Source organism: Dermacentor silvarum, chromosome 4 (genome assembly GCF_013339745.2).
Source record: "Dermacentor silvarum isolate Dsil-2018 chromosome 4, BIME_Dsil_1.4, whole genome shotgun sequence".
Lineage (NCBI taxonomy): Eukaryota > Metazoa > Arthropoda > Arachnida > Ixodida > Ixodidae > Dermacentor > Dermacentor silvarum.
The window spans coordinates 8121954-8142358 of NC_051157.2; the positions used below are offsets into that span (position 1 = coordinate 8121954).

The 20405-nt window shown below is 45.5% G+C and overlaps 1 protein-coding gene across 1 annotated transcript in view; it reads left to right on the plus strand.

The window, feature by feature from the left end:
- LOC119449396 (transient-receptor-potential-like protein) overlaps window positions 1-20405 on the plus strand; it is a 244160-nt gene that overhangs the window by 133162 nt on the left and 90593 nt on the right. Inside the window, exon 4 of the mRNA XM_037712564.2 lies at window positions 426-778. Within this exon, the coding sequence (XP_037568492.1) occupies window positions 426-778 (353 nt within the window). The remainder of the gene's footprint in view (window positions 1-425; window positions 779-20405) is intronic.

Consider the following 20405-nt stretch of genomic DNA (forward strand, 5'->3'; position numbering starts at 1 on the left):
ATTCCTATATAAGAGGGATCAACCACATTTTTTTTCTAAACCATCATACCGCCTGATTCATGACCGATCCCCCAGTGTGGGTTGCGCCAACCATTTAGGAACAACCAACCAATCAGTTTCCGCCTGGCAGTTTTGTTGCTGATCTCAAAACCGGTACTCGTCGGATTTCTAGTCGGCGCTCTCGGCCCGGCTATTCGTCAGAGATTGTGAGCGAGACCCTCCCACGGAAGCCGCATTGCAACGTTCGAAGGCAACCATCCTAGTCGTTGTTTAGGATACAATCGAGGATCTTCTTCCTATACCTCGTGTCCACGAGACAACGCACGTAAGCAGCGACTACGAGCTAAGCCCCGCAAATGGAGCTTTGCCTGGGCGACGACTTGTAGTGCAACTCTGAGGAAGGAACCCGACGCTTTTCGTTGCAGGTGTGTACAAGATCGTGGAGATGCTGATCGACCACCCGAGCATCACGGCCGAGATGCTCGCCAGCGGCTGGGCGCGGAGCCAGGCCCAGGAGAGCTCCGACTACTCGGCCGACATCTCGCCTGTCATCCTGGCCGCGCACTGCAACCAGTTCGAGATCCTGCAGCTGTTGCTGTCGCGAGGTGCCGGCATCGAGCGGCCGCACGCGCTGTCCTGCTCGTGCCGCCGCTGCTGCGAGGACACCCGGCGGGACTCGCTGCGCCACTCGCTGCGGCGCATACACGCCTTCCGAGCACTCGCCTCGCCAGCCTGGATGTCGCTCACCAGCGAGGACCCCATACTCACCGCCTTCAAGGTATCCTCGGGGCGCACGCCTCAATGTGCGCTTTCCGGAAGCCAAGCTTTCTTTGCGATGGCCTAGTGGTAGGACCTCCTATGAGGGAGCTGCTGGGTTCGATTGCGGGTGCCGCCGGAACCCCATAGTTTTTTAATGGGTAGAAATGTCGCCCAGCCTGGTGATCGGCTTCTTGTGGGGTTAAGCATCTAGAAAGAGTGACCATACTGGGATTTCTGAGCATGATCTATGGGCTCCTTTTGTCCAACCATGGATGGCCTTGATGCAGTGCAGCCGCCGCGGCTGAGTGAGGCAGACAAGAGCTATCGCCGAGAACCTACCAGTAAAAAATATCACCGCATATCCACGAAGTGAATCATGATGAGTGGGGCGAAGCATTGGGGGTCGTTATACCGTAAAATCACCCGTGATATTGTCCCACTTGCGCATGTAAATGCGTGAAAACGCGGTGTACAGTATATACAATGTGTTTTATTGCTCATAACGCGTGTATCATGTTGAGTTCCGGGTTGCGTTTCGATTTCATTATTACTGCTTTATGGTCGGTGAAATGCAGAGTCAGCTGTTCTTCTAGCGGATACATCCTAAAGTTTTCAAAGACGAGGCCTATGAACGTTCCCCTCATGGTCGTAGGTTGCTTGTAGTCGTATAGATGCACCGTAAGAGAGCAGCTTGTTGTCGGCGTTGTCGCTTTGCCGCCGCTTCCCTCGCTCTCGCCTCCGGGGTAGCTTGCTGTCGGCGTTGCCGGCGAGCCGCCACTTCCCGCGCCTTCAACTCCGCGTCCGCTTGGCGTTTTTGCCGCTTTGCCGATGCTTCCCGCGCCCTCGCCGCCGGAGTAGCTTGCTGTCTGCGTAGACGCTGAGCTACGGTGGCTGAGCCGCAGCATGCCGCGCCTTACGTTCGTTCATGGCAGAAAGGGATTGTGTGGTCTAGAACAATGATGATGATGATGATGATTTATTGGCATCCCCTTTGAAACGGGGCGGCGACAAATAGTCACCTAGCCTGCTTGATTTAATCAGGTATATTATACATGTTCTTTATCTAGCATTTTTGTATACCTCTCGTTATTTTTATTTTTCAAAAATTTACCTTGTACCGCTGCCTATGATTTTAAGAGATCAGGTCGTATCCATCTTTTCCCTGCTTTTTTCCTGCGTATCCATCTTTTCCCTGTTTTACAACCTATCCGGAACAAAAAAAAATGTGAAAACAGTGTGGATAACGGTCTCACATTCATTTTGGCAAAGATCACACTACAACAAAATAGATTTTATACATGTGAAAACTCCTATTCTATCATGCCTTGGGGGGCCTTATTTAATCCCGACAAATTTGGCTGATCCATAGTGATCCAAAGCTGAAGCGCTCGGGAACACTGTCTCGAAGATGAAAGTTTGTTTCATCATTATCATCACACTGCACTGGGAAGGTTATTAAACAGGTGGGGGATATAGTACCTTCTTTGTCCTTTTCCATAACGAGTTATTGTCCTAGGAACTACATATCTGGGATGTCTATGCAAACCAACACTTTTATGGACAAGTTCTCGGAAATCATTGCTCCAGAAATAACGCATCACAATTGTCGAACGAAACAAAGACTGAAAATCAGGCATTTCTACATCTCGAAATAAGTTATCCGTGGTTTGGTTGTACGCAAAACTTTTTAGTATGCTTTTTAATAGGCTGTCAATTTTATGTTTCCAAAATCCGCTGCAATTAAATAAACAGCAAATGCCGTACATTATATGCGAGTACCCTAAAGCATGCACTGTCGTTTTTTTTTTTTTTACACGAAAGTGTTTTATGCCGGGGTCCACCAAGACTTCACTGACGTATTTCCGTCATTTCCGTCACGGAAATACGTCATAGAACATAATACAAAGAAAGAAACCAGAAGAAAAAGTTCCACAAACATGCAAAATTTGGAAATCGAACCCACGACCTCTCGGTCCGCGACGATAGATCGCCGAGCGTTTAACCCATTGCGCCACAAACGCATTTGCAGATAGCTACACAGACGCGCCTTATATATCTAACACTCCTCCGTGTACTCGCGCTCTTGCTCGGGGCGGTGCCGCCGCCTACGAGCAGAAAAGAGAAGTACTGCATTATGACACTAACGCGCACCGACAGTGAACGCTTCGGTGGTCTCAGCACTACGACGCCTCGATGCCAGCATTCGAAGGGACGCTGGCATCAAGAAGCACTACCAACGCCACCTAGGTGGCGTTCACCGTACTCAGCACAGCGGAGCGTGGCCTCCGCAATTAGCTCTGAAAATGTTTCTGAAGTTGATCGCGGAGGCTGCAATTACGACGCGCTGTACGCGCTGATTTGACTCGGTGACGATTCAGTTACGTGCTTTGTCTTGCGCGTTGTATTAGTGTGTCAGTTACGTGCTTCGTCTTTCGCGTTGTGCTAGCGTGTGCAGCGTAGTGCAGCTTCCATATGCACGACGGTTGCTCATGGTCATCGACGTTGGTAGTCGTGATGGAGGAGACGTGCCACCAGGCGTCAGCGTGGGTGCATCAACGCCTAAGGGCGCTTTAGCCACAAAACACCAATAGACATTATATATCAATGTGCAATAAACATTACACTACTTCTGTGAAGACACGTTTCACTTTCGTGTTCTATACCGATTCCTATATAAGAGGGATCAACCACATTTTTTTTTAATCTTGGTAGGTGTATAACTCCTTATACGGTAAGGGACACACGCAAAATTACGTAATCGCGCACAAATTCGAGCCATTTGAATAGTCCAAAATAAGTCAGTCTCAAAGTAGACTCCAAGGTACTTGACACTATCCGCATATTGTACTGAGGCACAAACACAGTCTAAGCAATCAGAACCGTGAAGGAGGACATGTTGGCTTGTTACAAGAGCCTTTAACGGATTTCTTAAACATACTAATTGAGTTTTGCGAGCATTGACTTTTATACGTTTTTTTTTCCGAAACCAGTTCATCACATTTTTTATGTCCCTTTGAAGTAAAGCGACCTTCGTACTGCATGTGCTTAGAAACAAGCAACGTATCATCTGCATACTGGAAAATCGTACATGAAGTAGGTACCTGTGCAAAGTCACGAGCGTACAAATTAATAAGAAGCGGAGACAAAACGAAACCCTGTGGAACCCCTGCGTTAAGAAACCGCAAAAAAACTCTTTCGGTTGCCAATACATACAATCTGAGACCGATTTACCAGGTAGTTTTGTATAAATACATGGAAATGTCCCCGAAACCCGTAATTTTGTAGTTTAGCACATATAATACTGTGGCTTACCGAATCGAAAGCCTTAGATATATCTAAAAAAAGCCCACAGGCTACCTGATTAAGTTCAATGTTTGATATAGAAGATCCGACAATTCTTAAAAAAGCGCATGCCTGCTTCTACCAGACACGAAGCCATACTGTGAAGATGTTATATTTTAAAACGAACCCCTCAATCGTTTCAAGCACGTGTCCTTCCAACAGTTGCGCTAAGAAAGGAAGAACAGAGATGGGACGATAGTTCTCTGGCTTCGATGCATCTCCGCCTTTAAATATCGGTATCACGCGCGCTCTCTTTAGTTCATCTGGTATTATGCAAGTATCAAGGATTCTATTAAAGATAAAAAGGAGCGGATCGGCCTGAACTCTGACGTTGAAACGTATATGTCTTCTGCTGATATGCCACCAAGACCGACAGCACCGCTTTTTGTAGATCGATGCAACAATCGATATAAGTCTTTAGTTATTGGTGGAAGAAATGCCCAATCTATTATTGAATAAAGACCATTGTTGAAACCAACAGGATCAGTGGGTCCATCATTATCAGCGCAAACCGAAGAAAAGAAATCATTGAAGCTATCCGCCACATTTTGATTGATAGATCCGAAACTTTTTGTTATCGAGTCCAAATACGTACCTGGATAAGAACCTCTAAGCTCATTTACCAGGGACCACATTTTAGCGGGTTTATAACGCGAGGGGAAAAAATTATTACGATAGTAGTTCCTCTAAGAACAGCGCATCAGTGCTGTAACTTTGTTCGGGGCTTCTCGATAGAGGCATTTTAATGCTTCGTCATCAGGATGCTGTCGACACCGTTTCCATATGTTTTCCTTTTCTTCAGTAGCTTTTATTATCCGATTGATCAGCCAGTATAGGTGTGATCATCGCTTTTGGGCCAAGACTGTTTTTCTACATGCCTTCTTTAAATCGGAAATCGCCGCTATAAAATTACTATATGCAGTGTTCGGACAGCTATTTGTTAACATTGCGTTTCAGTCATAGTGGGAAACTAGTCGGTCAAATTTAATGCAATCAAATATTTCAATGTATTGGGATTATTTACTTTGGACTTGCTGGGAACTCAAGACCTTGTGAATAAAGTTCTTTGTCTGTGTGTCTATTGAACGGACCATTATTATTATTATTAGTATTTGGTTTGTAGACATATAACACAAGGACACGAAGGAAATAGGGAGGGAGCAAGCTGACAACTGCCACCGAGAGGGGCACAACGCCTGCCTACTCTTTCAGGAGGAGGGAATGGAGGAAATGAAAGCATGAGGAAAGAAAAGAAGAAATCAAGAAATGACGGAGACACAGACAGAACAAAACAAAATACAAATAATGTCTATAAACGGGAGGCCAAGTCAGTGTCCTTCAGAAAAGTTAGCAGGGCTCGATGAGCCTGGTCACGTCGGGAAGCGCACCCTCTTGGAAAGAGGCAATCGTCAGGGGTCACACATTGCAGTCCAAGAAGTCCATATTCCTTAATTAGCAATGCGCGCTGCGCAACGAATGCGGGACACTCTAAACGAGAGGTTCAAGTGTCTCACAAGATCCACAAAACGTACACGACGGGTCCGCACGTCCTTGTTGGTATAGGCGTTCGCGCACAAACACACACCCAACCCTTAACTTATAGAGCAGTGCTCTAGCACGATGGGGCAAGCCTCGACCACGAACACGGGGACCATCACGTGGTCAATACAGGAAGTCACAACACGATACAAAAGAAGGTCCTCTCGTGTAGCCTCGTTAACAATTCACTCAATGCCACAGTCAGCTAAGATGTTCAAGTAATTGGTAACCATGGCTTTCTCCAAGTTTAAATTTCTCCAATGAGACAAACGTTTGAATTAGGAGGTAGACAACTGAGATTTCGTTTTGGTTCATTCAAAAATGTTTGTTTTATCCCGGCCACGGCGGCCGCATTTCGATGGGGGCGAAATGCAAAAACACCCGTGTACTTAGATTTAGGTGCACGTTAAAGAACCCGAGGTGGACCAAATTTCCGGAGTCCCCCACTACGGCGTGCCTCATAATCAGAACTTGTTTTGGCACGTAAAAACCCATAATTTCATTTTTTTTTTCAAAAATGTTTGCACATGTTCGGAGGCGGGACGATAAATCGCAGCTAACAACAATTCCACGTTAGAATTTTCCAAGTGGAAGGCGAGGCTTTCCGCCCCCGTAAAAGTAAACGTCGTAATTGTAGTTACCCATTTAGACTTGATGAATACTGCTATTCCACCACCTCTCCAGGCCGCTCTCGTAAAAAAGTCTTCTTGGTAATTCGGTAGACGAAATTGCGACAACATATCATCTTGAACATTTATCTCCGACAGTATAAATGCATCCACTAAGGCCAAGACGTCAGCAACATCGACAAGGAACCGATCCCAGTATTTTCTTATGCTTCTTATGTTTATGTGAACGACTGAAAAAGAAGGCTTATCACAGTTTGCGAAAATAAATCCCAATGACCCGATTAATAATAATAACAACAATAATAAATAAAAAAGTCGCAGTATTGCCCGAAAGGCGAAGGATCGATTGCGATAGCACATTAGTAGACAGCTATACGAAGTAAGGATATTAGTTTTATCAGCCGTATAAAGTTGTAAATATTCGCTTCCGAACTAAATAAACAAGCACAGTGTCACGCGCGCACAGGTAAACATGAACACATTTCTCTCGATGACCGCGGAAACTATTTAAAACGATGGAATGAGAAAGCGGGAAAATTGACCTTCGCGCTGTCTCGCGTCTCGCTTCAACGCGAACTAAACGTCGAAAGCACAGCGCATACGAAGGCACTCGGCGCATGCACTTTTGCACTTTGTACCCATCGCAGATCGCTTTGAAGATGAGGTCCCCGCGGCGCACACTTCGGCCACATAGCAGATCGCTTTCAAGCTACGGTGCCCGCGCGGAAGCTCCGTCAGTAGCAGCCGCAAGAGCAGAACGCACCCGCAACCCCTGCCATCTCCGTCGCCTCCTCCCCGTACCCCGCGAGCGAACGAAGAGTGCGCGCTTCCGGCCACCTTCCTCTCTCGAAAGCGTGCACCCTCGCCCGCTTTCACTCGCACACACAGCGTTCGGCGCGCGGCGACGGTTTTACCGCCGTTGGACTTTATACGGAACCTCACGACGACGACCACGGCGACGAATAATAATAATTATCTTTATTTATGCACCACAAGAACAAATACATAGTATAGGCGGGCCTGTCGAAGCCTAAATGGCTTGTGTGACTGGGCCCGGCAACGATGGCAACAGCGATGAGGTCAGCGTATGTACATACAGGCGTTACCTTAGTGCCGACAAAACATTGCGCAAACAAAAAGAAATAATAATAATAATAATAATAATAATAATAATAATAATAATAATAATAATAATAATAATAATAGAAACATTATTGGACTGGATGGATGGATGGATGGATGGATGGATGCAAAACTTTAATGAAAGTCCTGAGGTACGCGACTCAGCGCGCAGCCTTTATTGGACAGGAAAAGATGTTAAGGAGGGTTCGTCGGAGCCTCTCAGTCCAAGGCCCCACTAACCACTGCCGCCTGCCTGACCTGGCTACAAACTGTCCTGACAGCAGAGGTGTACCCAATACTGCGCCCGTGCAATACTTAATTGTTCATGACTGAGGTAAAAACATTTTTAATGATATTTTTTTCTTTGTATAGCGCTTACACAATTTCCGTGATCCAACAAAACGTGTTAGGAGCTTTTGAGCGTGTTGTTCTGCATATGCATACTCCTGGCCAATGTCACTCGTCTTTGCTTCAGCTTCTTGATTGAGGTATCGGGGCCTGCACGCTCTTCGGCTTTCGAAGAGCCTGGCTCCTCGAAAGCTTGACGTCATCAGCACTCTGTGGCTGGGTTGGGCGCACCGACAAGGTAAGCGCCGGCGACACGTTAGTCCCAGCGCAGCAGGAGAGTTATGGTGGCTGCAAGCAAGATCAAATGTATGGGTGCACATGCGACATGCTTTGGCTCATAAGAAAGGGGAACTGTCACGTTTGCGAGTTGCAAACATTGCTAATGAGTGGTAGGCACGCACATACGTGCGACGGAGTGGTGCTATGTGCCGTCGCTCAACTGGAAATCAACGCTTATTACAAAGTCTAGGCAGCGTTTCTGTTTCATCACGACTTCTCTGTAGGTGCTATTGACAAACATAATGTGCCACTTTCTGGGTGCTAAAGCATCAGTTTGCGCGGCGGGTAACTTCTCGCTTCCCTTATGATGCAGCTGTCTAGTCCACCGCGGAGGCTCCGTTTCTTTATGGCGTTGTGAGCGTTAAGTCATAGGCCCAATTTCCGATCGCAGCGGCTGCGTTTATAGCAGGACACAATGCAAAAAAAAAATAATAAAAAAAAAAATAAAAAAAGAAAAGATAACGGATCCCACGCGCTGTGGGAGTCAGTTTAAGCGAAGCTTTCATTACTGTTTGGGCAGAAAGCTGTTCTTGTTTAGCGACAATTCGCAATTACACAGAGCACACGACCAAGTTGGACACCGGGAAACGCCTCGCTCAACATAAGCTAGTAGCACTCGATCATGCTCAACCCACGCATGATGACGAAAGCATGACGACAACGGTTTGACGACACGGGAATCACTTCCCCATAATGATGACGACGGATTGACGACGAGAGAGTGAAGACAGCGGAAAGCCGATCCCTCGGAATGAATGCGCCACTGTGAGGCAAGGGGCATGGAGCCCTAAATGCAGTTGGACATGCGTCGTACTTTATTGTGCGCACACTTCTCAACACTCTTTCTTCGACAAGCACCACACGTCGCCTTCGTTCTCGTGACGGAAACAGCAGATTTATCGACTTGTGCATCGTTGATTTATTACAGCTACGAGCGAAGAGGATGTGCTCGTGTCGTCCACTACCACTGCTACCTCGCTAATTCGCGCGGCTTGGCGTCATTTAGATTCTAACATTCCGTTGAATCTGCATGATTCAACGCAATATTCGAACCATAGGGACTGTACGAAAGACTGTAATCGATGTAAAGCATCTTCATCGCGTTTGTGCAGACTGATTCTTTTCAGGTCTTCTTTCCTCGTTATCTTATTTGGTCTTTCACCCTCTCCTAGTCGAAAATAGCCGAAGGATAGTCTCACTGGTTAACCTGTCTGCCTTTAATTTCATATTCTATGTCTCTCCTATTCACATATTACAAGAAATAAACCTGGCTCACCTCGCTCTCATAATTCCAATGTTCTTTGTCGTTTAATTGCGTATAAGACAGCTTTCCTTAGGTTCATTTGGGTAACTCGTGTCGGTAATAAAAGAATTCTACAGCCATCATGCATGCCAAGATGCAGCGGTTAAGGTCGGAAATGAGGTTGTAACTGCTACCGACAGGCCCGTGGTAAAAGCATATTCTCCTTTCCTTTTTCTATTTTTCATTTTGCTCTTCTTTCCTTTTTTTGTAAGATCTCTTTTCTATTATCTTTTATTCCCCTTTTTCCAGCAAAGGGTAGCCAGCTGGTCTGAGAACTGGCTAACCTCCCCGTCTTTCCGTCTATTCCGCCTTCCTTCCTTGAGCACAGATACTCAGTTACCGGGTCGCGTACATCGATCTTCCCGTCACTCAAAAGGCGTTGGGAGATCGAAGGGTCGCCCGAAGGAATGCAGACGAGAAAATAAAACGCGAGCACGGCGATGGGGCACTGAGAGCAATGTGGCCTCGAGGTTTGCGCAGCGCCCTGCCGATGACGGGTCGGGCAAAGCATCGGCGCGTGATCGGAGTGCAGACAATGAGGCTCGCTAAGTGCATGCACGGCGAAAGCATTCTCGAGAAAGCATTCGCGACAGCGGGAGGCCAAGGTGGAAGCTTGCCGCCCGTCAAACGGTGGCTCTTTGGTCGGGACAGAACAGGTTTGTTCAAAGCGGTGGCGCTTACAACTACGGGTGTGCGAATGTTCGAAATTCCCGAATAACAAATCCAATAGAATCTTATTCAATTCAGTCTGCGAATCGAATAGTCACGTAAATGCGAATATTTTTTAATACTTTTCGAATATTTCAAATGTCAATTGCGCCGAAATAAACATAATATTTGAGCTATAGTATTATGTTTCACCCCGCAAGCATATACAGTATATAGACATAAAACACGAAAACTTGCGTGTTGGAGCAGGCTACGTCGCTTAGGTAGCCATGTTTGACAGGCTGTACAGCGATGAAAACGATCCAATTGTCGAATTTTACGTGCCAAAACGAAGACGCGATTATGAGGCACGCCGTAATGGGGGGACTCCGGATTAATATTGACCACTTGGGGTTCTTTAACGTGCACCTAATACACGGGCGTTTTTGCATTTCGCCCCCATCGAAATGCGGCGGCCGCAGCCAGGATTCCATCACACGACTCCGTGCTTAGCAGCGCTACGCCAAAGACACTAAGCAACTATGACGGGGGTCTGCGATCATTCGCACTCTCTGAAGAGCCCGGTGCATGCGAAGAAACTTGTTTGCTCGTAATGCTCCGTGTGTTTTTAATAAACAACAGAAACGTGCTAACCTTAAGAATACTGGGATCTGAGCACCGTCTTATCTTAATTGTGATAAACAGAAACGTGCTAACCTTAAGAATACTGGGATCTGAGCACCGTCTTATCTTAATTGTGATAACGACCATTTATTATCCGAAAACTATTCGAAAAGTATTTTATATTCGATTCGATTCACTTCTGGCACTATTCAATTCGTATTCGATTCGGTCTCAAAAAATTATTAACTGCGCACCCCTACTTAGAACGATAAAAAGATTGGTTGGTAAGGGTTCACGATTCAAGACAGAAGCTTGGGAAACGAGAGAGACGAAAAGAACAACTCAAACGCCGACATTCAACTGAAACGTCTTGCTGTGTCCACACGCAAAAAGCAATCTGCGCGTGCTTTAGCGAAGGTAGCGCCAAGCCGTAAACCGTGGTTACTCTCGAAAGTTAATGGCATGGCAATCGTTATTTCCGGAGGATGATCGAACCCTGACCTACGCATGTGCTACCGCTGTTAATGACATGGGATGCCTCTACCGTAAATAGCACTTCATTGCTGGTTGAGAATAGAATAGTGTATTCGAATTCAGAGGTACGCATAAATTCGCGACCGTGCACTGAAAGGTGTAAAGCAGCCATTTTACTTGCAGTTGCTAATATGTAGGGCAGACGGGCCGTTGTCTCAGTGAGAGATTAGAGCATGCAAAAATGGCCGTTCAACGGCTTAACGCCATCTAACATTTTGATTCATTGTGACGAGTGCTATCAATCCCAAATTTTAAAATAGTGAAGCGTGCGTGCGTGCGTGCGTGCGTGCGTGCGTGCGTGCGTGCGTGCGTGCGTGCGTGCGTGCGTGCGTGCGTGCCGTATACGCATTCCTGCGAACGTTGGTGGCCCTTCGTGTCCGTGCATTAAAAGCTATATATAGTGATGGAACACCTTTTGTTAAATTTTCTGCAAACCCTCTTGAATAAATTTGTTGTTTTTGCTGGTTATGAACTGAAAACATATAGTATAATTGACACCCGAAACTCGGCTATTCAGAAAGCCGTTCTCGAGCGCATGCATGCAAGGTGATGCAAGTTCATAATAGTTAATGGTAAGCAGTATTCACAACACGAAGGGCGGCATCGAAACCAATAAAAGCTCTAAAAACAGAACAAAGTCAATAATTTAATGCAATTGCTTATAAAAATAGGCAGTAGAGCAGTCAAATCACTCTATGCTTAGCGGAACGTGAGCCAAGTCTGAGATCTTAGCTTCAAGATTGAGCGCATATAGAAACGTAGTATATGTTATCGTTTTCGGTCATATTTTGGGCAATGCACAAGGAAGTCAGTCTTGCCTACCGTGAAACGTGCTTTATGTAGAAATGACTTTTCATATCTTTCTGCACAGTGATGCCCTGCTATTTCCTCATAGAAGATAGTGTGAAATAGGTATACCTTTCTAGCGTTTCTGTACAATCATTGGTTCTTCTGCGTATAGCACTGTCACTTTTGCTAAAGCTTGCTGTATACCCGAGGATTCGCTTGACGTTGGATAGGACGTGGAGCGTGTTTGTGCAGCCAATATCAAAACATGTGCGGAGGTTAGAACGATACACTAGAAGCAAAACATAAAGGAAAGATAATAAAATCAGCAGACTCTGCACTGAGTGTGGATAGGGCCGAGCGGAATTGTGAGAACCTCGTAGGAGGTTAGGATGGATAGTTGGGCCTATTGGTTAAGCATGATCTGAAGTGAAGGCGTGAAAAACGATGACGGACGAAGAACACACCGGGCGCCACCTCCAACAATGTTTAATAAGAAAAAACGCCACTATTCTATACAGGGAGCGCAATCACAGTTTCTCAGTGCGCATTCGCGTTCAGGTAAAGCAGTTCTTTGCGCGATAGTGAACTGCTTTAAAACAACTGCTGAAAGAACTGCTTTGCCTGACCGCGAATGCGCACTGAGAAACTGTGATTGCGCTCCCTGTATAAAATAGTGGCGTTTTTTTTTTTCTTTTTAAACATTGTTGGAGGTGGCGCCCTGTGTGTTCTTCGTCCGTCATCGTTTTATTGCGATAGCAATTATATGGACACTCAAAAGCAGATTTCTGCCGTCGGCGTCGCCGTCGCCGTCGCCGTGAGGTTCCGTATGACGTCAATGGAGATGAAATCGTCGCCGCGCGCCGCCGAACGCTGTATGTGCGAGTGAAAGAGCGCGAGGGACGCGCGCTTTCACGGGGAGTGAACGCACGGCGGAGAACAAACGCGCGTTCGGCGCTGTGCTCCCTTAAGGGCTGCAGAAGTAGGCGTCTCTTTCCTCCTCTACAATCACCATATATGTAGAGTAAACGTACGTTCTTCCGACGCGCGAAAGGCTGTGGAGGAGGGGGGGGGGGGAGGGGGCAGGGAAGGGAGGCGACGTTTAGCCGCGGCACCAAGTGCCTATTTATATCAGAGGCTCCGGCAACAGTCACCAACGCCGCACGCATTTTGAGCGAACGCGGGCAAAACGCCGGCGGCGTCGACAACAGTTCTGCGTGTTGCCGGTGCTGCTGCATGTCCAAGTTTATACAGCTGATAAAGCTGCTATCATTACTCCGTATAGCTCTCTTCAAATTTGCTATCGCAATTGATGCTTCGCCTTTCAGGTGAAACTGCGACAACTTTTTTCATGCCTTCCCTTCAGATCAGGTAGGAGGTTACGCATCGAGGCAAATTCACAATGCTCGAAGATGAATTCACAATGTCGTTGCACGGAAGCATCTAGTCACGTGGTACTTCTTTTATTAATATCGAGCGCTTACTAAGCAGCAATGAAAGATAACCAACGCGAATTTGGAATAAAAGAAGTAATGAGACCACTATTAAAGAAGTAGTCTCTTCAGGGACCGTTTGCGATCGTCCTAATGACATAGCAAACACCTCCGACCACTTTTTTTCTTCCAGTAACACGAACCCTACAGTAACAATTGTTCAGTCGCTGCAACGCCCTCCACAGTCATTCTATCGTTTCGCTACTGATCCTAGTGAAGTCCTCGCCGTTATATAACAGTCCAAGCTAACTGGAGCAGGACTTGGTGAAATTCATCCAGGCTCTATAAGATTCATTGCTCACCTTATAGCTGCTCCTTTTTCGCATATTATTAACCTACTTTTTAAGACAGGAACATTTCCATGTGCACTAAGATCATTCAAGGTAATACCAGTATACAAAAAAAGGAGACATCTTTCGTGACTAACTAACGTCCGAGCTAAGTATTTCCATATTTCAGTAAAATCATTGAAAAATGCTTTGAAAGACGCCTAACGAAATTTTTAATTAAATTTCATATTTAGTGACCCCATCAATTTGGATTTAGAACAGGATACTCTTCAGGTAGAATTAAAAGCTCCGTAGACACGGGGAACATTGCTGGCGCTGCATTTGTAGATTTATCAAAAACATTTTATTCATTAATTCATGACATCTCATCTAACAAACTCATCGCGATAGGTATTACTGGTCCCGCCTTATATTTAATCAAAAGTTTTCAATCAGGTCATCAACAGGCAGTATATATGCACCCTACATTATCGCATTTCTTACGTATAAACAAGGGTGCGCCCCTCAAGGATCTATTCTTGGACCTTTTTATTTTTAATTTATATCAGTGATTTTCCTGTCTTAATAACACAGAGCAATGTTTATGTGCAGACGATACTGCAATACTAGCAAATGACCGTTCATTGTCTGTTTAACAGGCAAACTTAACTATGACCTCAACAACGTATTAATTCTTCTAAAACAACATTCATGATATTCCGCTCCAGTCACAAAATTATTTCATTTACACCTGTAATTACCCTCAGCAATAATTTTATTCACGCTGTCGATGAGTGCTCATATCTTGGAGTAGTACTGGATTCTAACCTCAAATACAGAAATCACATTGCGTACATTCAACGAAAGTTGATGTATGGCATAAGAGTATCGCTAAATGCACGTAATTATTTTACCACGTCCACCTTGCTTAAATTGCACGTCGCCTTAATTTATAACCATCTTAATTACAGCATCTCATCATGGGGAAACAGCTATTCAACTCGCCTGATGCCACTACAATTCATACAGAACCAAGCTATTAGAATACTAACATTCACTACATACCGTTCTAATGTTTCACATCAACTCCAAAGCTTCACGATACTCTCTACACATCAATTAGTCTAGTTTACTCTCATCATTATGTCCAAATCTATAAAACATTTAATGTCTTTCGATATTTTATTGGGTAATCGTCTCGTTAATACTAACCCAACCACATTTGCCGCTAATGGGAATTTATTGTTGCCTTCAATACACTCGAACTACAGAAGGCATACTCCTTATTTTACAGCGTTATAATTGTGGAATCGCCTCCCATCACACGTTAAACATCTTTCTTCATTAGTAATTTTCAAAAGAAGTTGCTATTTTTATCACGTATTTGTTGCTTTATATTGTACATGATTTATGTTTGTTTTTCTTTCTTCTTTTGACTACCTGTGTTTTCTAACGTACTGCTGCTGTACTCCACATTTATTGTTTATATAACTTCCGCGCAGGAGGTCCCCATGCAACCTTGTGCTCTTCGATCTCCTTCTGTAAATTTATCGATGCATTTTATATTCGTAGTAGCGATGTGAAATAAACATTGATTGACTGATTGATTGATTGATTGATTGATTGATTGATTGATTGATTGATTGATTGATTGAGTTACTTATTACTTTGCAGCCCGAAAAGTTTTAAACCACAGCAGCTATCACAATATAAAAAAAACAATATTTGGATATTTATCAGTAGGCTCTAAAACTTCTTTGTTGAACATATTGCTAATAATGCAATGCTTTAAAAGCCGGTTTCTTTATTTATTTTTCTTTATCACCTAAGATTATAGTAAAAAATAGTTTCTCAAGAGGGCAGTGAACTATACTAAGTTGGTTGCATTCTCGTAACGCACGCGTAGATTTTTTAAGGCTTGGCAGGTTAGCTAAACAATCCTTTAGTTGGTTTAAAAACAGGGAGCCAATTCAAAATAAGAATGCAGTATAGCTAGGTTTCAAAGAAAGTTGTTAGGATTTATAGAATGTGTTATAAATAGTAAACGCACAACACTTCTACAGATCGAAGTTCCTGTCAGACACATCACCAGATGTAGTGTACAACGATAATCTATGTACTTCGAAAACACATGCTTCCCTTACCCACCTTCCTTCCTCCAACGAAGCACACGCACGCGCGAGTGTGGTGTCGCTCAACTGGCTTCATTTGCCTGTTGTCACGTCCTTTTTGATTCAAGCCACGTATTTTTTGTCATTCGGCTGAAACACCAGCCAACGCACCGCATGCCACATATTGCAGATGGCTTCGCTTTGTGATTTATTTACTTACTGGTATGGGGCATACTTCCATAGTATACCTTATCGTTCTTGCATACAGTTCAATTCTCTGCGCTGCGGCCTGTATTGGCTTATCGATCGATAAGCGCACAGAAGGCACAGTGAACCGGGAAAACTTGTTTCTCCCTCCTTATTTCATTTTCGTTGGAGCCTCAATTCATGAGAGATGCGATCTTTAGTGACTGGTAGAGACGTTTTCCTGGTCATGCACCCCGCATACCACTGAAGCTGACGAGAATGACAAATGAAATGAACCATTCATGCATATTAAATACTCACGGAACCTACACGAGCTCAATCCAGTGTGCAGTTGAGGCCAGAGCAAGTCCAAGAGCCCGCTCATTCGCCGAGCACTACCACGCGGCTGCCATGGTTTAAGTAGAGGGGCTACGATGTTACCTAAAGTACATTGCAGAATAGCTTTTGAGGCCACATAAGAAAAGCGGGCCCAGAAACTAACCCCCCCCCCCCCCCTCCCGCTGTTTTGTTCTCGTTCCTGTTCATCGTGGAATGCGGCATTACTCTCGGTGACGCAAGCGATAAACTTGTCTAACATGAAGGCCACGATATTGAATGGAAGCTTCCTCTGTTGCGAACCCTGAACTCGAAGCTAGCCCGGCGAGCCGTGTCCAAGATTGGCTGCCACTCTGATTCCGTCGTGCTGCATAATAAGTCCATTTGCCGCCCCCGGCGAGATCTGCTGCTCCGCCCAGACACAATTTTGGCGAGAACGGCGGATGCGTGGTGCCTGGGGTCAGCGACGCGCTCTCTGTGGTACGCTGCTTCGTGAATTGGTCACAGAGAGTGAAGGGCTCAATTGCTTGCAAAAGGAACGGTGCTTTGACGGGTTTACAAAGTATCTCTTTTTGTTAATTAAATAATTTGCTCCTCACTTCTGCCACTGCGAAACACCTCGCTGGCGTCAGACGGCCTTTCCTGAAGCTGAGCAAACGCACGTCTCGTTACGTGTAAGATTTGACAGGTTTTCTTGCGCTTGTTTTTCTTTTTTTCTTTTTCTCTCATGACGCTTATGGACGAGAACGAATACTTAACGCGTCCTTGAAGTCTTGGCAAGAGGGCCACTGGAATTGCCTCTCAGATTGTTGTTCCACCTGGTCGTTACCACGTGGTTTCTCAGCCCTCGTCCTATACATGTTTACATAAACTGGTCTTGCCGATTGCTTCACGTGTTCGCATTAAGTGTGCCTGAAGGTTTATTCGAAATCTTGCAGCAAAGCGAGTAGCGCGACTAGATTGAGGCGCTCGAAAACTTTGTATGCGTGTTTTGACGGTGTCGTGAATGAACGACATCATTCACCGAGTTTATATTTAGAAAAAAATATACAGGGGGCGCGCTAGGCCTGAGTCTTGCTGAATTTCATTTGAAGCGCAAAAGCAGGGACAGGTAGGTTAAAAGCGAGAAATTGACAGGACAAGCGCTTCTCTAGCACGAGCGTTATAGTGAGATGTGCATGAAAGTTTTGAAGTGTTGGGGTTAATTATAGAGGCTAAATGAAGATTACCGAACCCTTGTTTTCTGCCTATTTAGAGACGTCATATGAACTGCTTACAAAGTTTCCTCACTGCCATCGGACAACCAGATGTGGTAGCACCATTATGAGTGTCGTATACCAAAACTTTCAACTTTCTTGTTGACTTATGTGCTCTGAAAACAATTGCTGAATGCTTCGTCAAAAAAAAAAAAAACATTATTTAGCGGACAATTCATAAGGAAGGAAAGAAAGCGACAGGACATGACTCCAGCCATATATAATGAGAGGTGAAAGACAGAAAAATAGATAAAGCGGCATGCATGTTGCTCGCGCCACTACGAAATGTTCAAGTGTCTCATTGCCTCAAAATAATTGTAGTAAAAGCCGACGTGAGGCTATTATTCTGGGCACGGAACAAGCTTTGTTCGTTGTGTAGGCGCGTAAATCATAAAAAGGAACGCATCAGTACCTGCGAGAAGAAGCACGCAAAAAAGTACTACGTAGAATGCACAGGTAAGGTTTTCTGTCGTGAATACCGCGAGTACTGTGATTTACAGGGAGGGAATAAGTGATCGCTTGACGAGCAAATATGATATGTAGCTTCATGAATTAGTCGGAATTGCTGCTCCCTCTGGTAACTGAGATGCATCGTAGTATATGTTGAGTTTTAGGTTTCCAATGTACTCTTCGAAATGCGACATGTGTGCGTTTGAGGAAAGCGGCTTGGCTATTCCAGAAAAAACGGTAAACCCGTACAACAGTCACTGATGTCTGTTTCAAGAGAGACTGAGGTGTTCAACTCCTCTTCGTGTGAAAGGCAACACGGCATAAATCAAACCCAAAAGATCTATGCCGTTCTCCGTCAAAAAGTGTGTTGTAATGTCAGTGCTCACTTGAAGTAGAACCTGCACTTCAGCACAGCTCGAGACCTATCCGCCTATAAACAGGTGTCATCCGCATTGATTGAGGTATGAACAGATGAGGGTGGCAGAATAGGTAGTCTGCGCATTACTACATTGAAAAGTATTGGGCTTAAGACATTTCCTTGAGGCACCTCTTGCTTTAATTCGAAAGGTGCACAGCGCTTGTTGGCTTGTCATCACAAAATACTGCGATGGGACAGAAAAATCTGCAACCAAGCGAAGAATTTCTTACATCCAAGTCGTGTATCCTGCACAGTACGTGCAGATTGCCGACTGTATACCAGAAGTCCCGCGAATCTCTGAAAAGCCGCCACTGTTAGTCTGCCACTGCAACTGCTACTTGATCCACAATTGAGTCTACAGCGCTTCGGCGAGGACGAAAGCCTCACATTTGCTCTTAAAAGCTTCCACTATCGTTTCTAACCGCCACTGCAGTGCCTAGTGTAACTACCTTCTTCGCCATTACTTTGTTTATGCAGTTGATTATCAAGTTCACTAGCCGAAATGAATCAAAGGGACTAGTTGGTGCACGTTCTTGATGACATGGCGCTGAGCTTTACACCGGCAAAAAAAAAAAATTACAAAGTAGGGAACACGCACGCAGACGGACGAAGCGCAAGCCGTTGAGCTTCGTTTTTCAGTGGACACCCAGTGTTGGTTTTTCAACCGCCCTTTAATTAATCTGCAGTCATAATTGCACTTCTAATTTTAAACATATATCACCGAGTTGTCAAACGCGTGTCCGGAATCCACGTCCCCTTGCTGTACGGCTCGCATACAGCCTGGTATTCATCGATTCCCCCACAATAATCAATGTTTCATTACTGAGGTTTCATTGTGTTTTCTTTGATTACCTGCTAACGTTTCCTTCATTTTTTTTCCACATTGCTGCCCTCGTTAAACCACGTAAGCTTATTCCTCTAACCTTGGTTTTCTCGTTTCCCTCTATTTCCGCTGCCTCGTATCGTTAAACATCGTAAAGCCCGATTTCTTTCTCTTTATGATAAACCTTCGCGCCGCCCTCCGCAGGCATGCGACGGGCCATTTAGAGGCGAGGTGGAGAACTAGACGGGTGGCGTGCAATCGTGGCAAAAGGTCGGAGCGATAGAAGAAGAAGTGGGGAGAATGGGGGTTGCGGCCTCGGGCTCTCGTCGCACGGTAGCCGGCGCTTTGGTGGCCGAACGTCACTGTGATGACCTAAAAAATAAAGCGAAATCCTTCATTCAATTTCTTGGTTTATTTCATGCCACTCGCGCAGCTTGACAAACAGCGAAACAAAATGGATGCAGCCATGTTGCACGCATGCGCCTGCTTCGTTAAAGCGATCGTATTAGCTTCCCAGCGGCTGCCACCTGGTGCTCCTTCACGCAGTGTCTTTGTTTTCTCTCTTTTTTTTTTGGGGGGGGGGGGGGGGGGGGATGGGGGTTTCTCATTTTCCCGCACTGAGCCTTCATCGAGAGCAGAGCGTACTCTTCAAGCAGAGAACTGCAGCATTTGTGATACGTGCGTGTCGGCGGTAAAAGTAGCAGCGGCAGCACTTCTTTCGCACTGCCGTCGCTGGGCTCCTCTCACGCGCTTGCTGCGTTAGCAGCGCTCGTCTTACAGCTACCCTCGCGTGTTCTGGGCTGTCCTTCTCACTCGCTCGACCTTTCATTCGCTTTCTCTCTTTTCTCTCACTTCGCTCCCCGTCTGCATGGTGTTTTGATTCTGTGTGCGTGGCCGCTTGCCGTTTACTTCGCAGCGCTGCAACTCTCGCAATAGTCATCGGTGCTTCCGTCGGCCCAGGAGCACATCGCCTCTGCCGGGCCGCGTTTTGTCTCCTTGCTCGGTCTGCTTTCGAGCCGTCGTTAGGACGAATAAAGCGGGCCGCCTCTGCTTCCCCCCTCAACACTCCGCCTTTCCCTCAGCAGCCACTTTGTTCGCTATTCTCTTTCAATGGGAAAAAAAAAGCTAAAGCGAGCAGAAAATGCGGGAA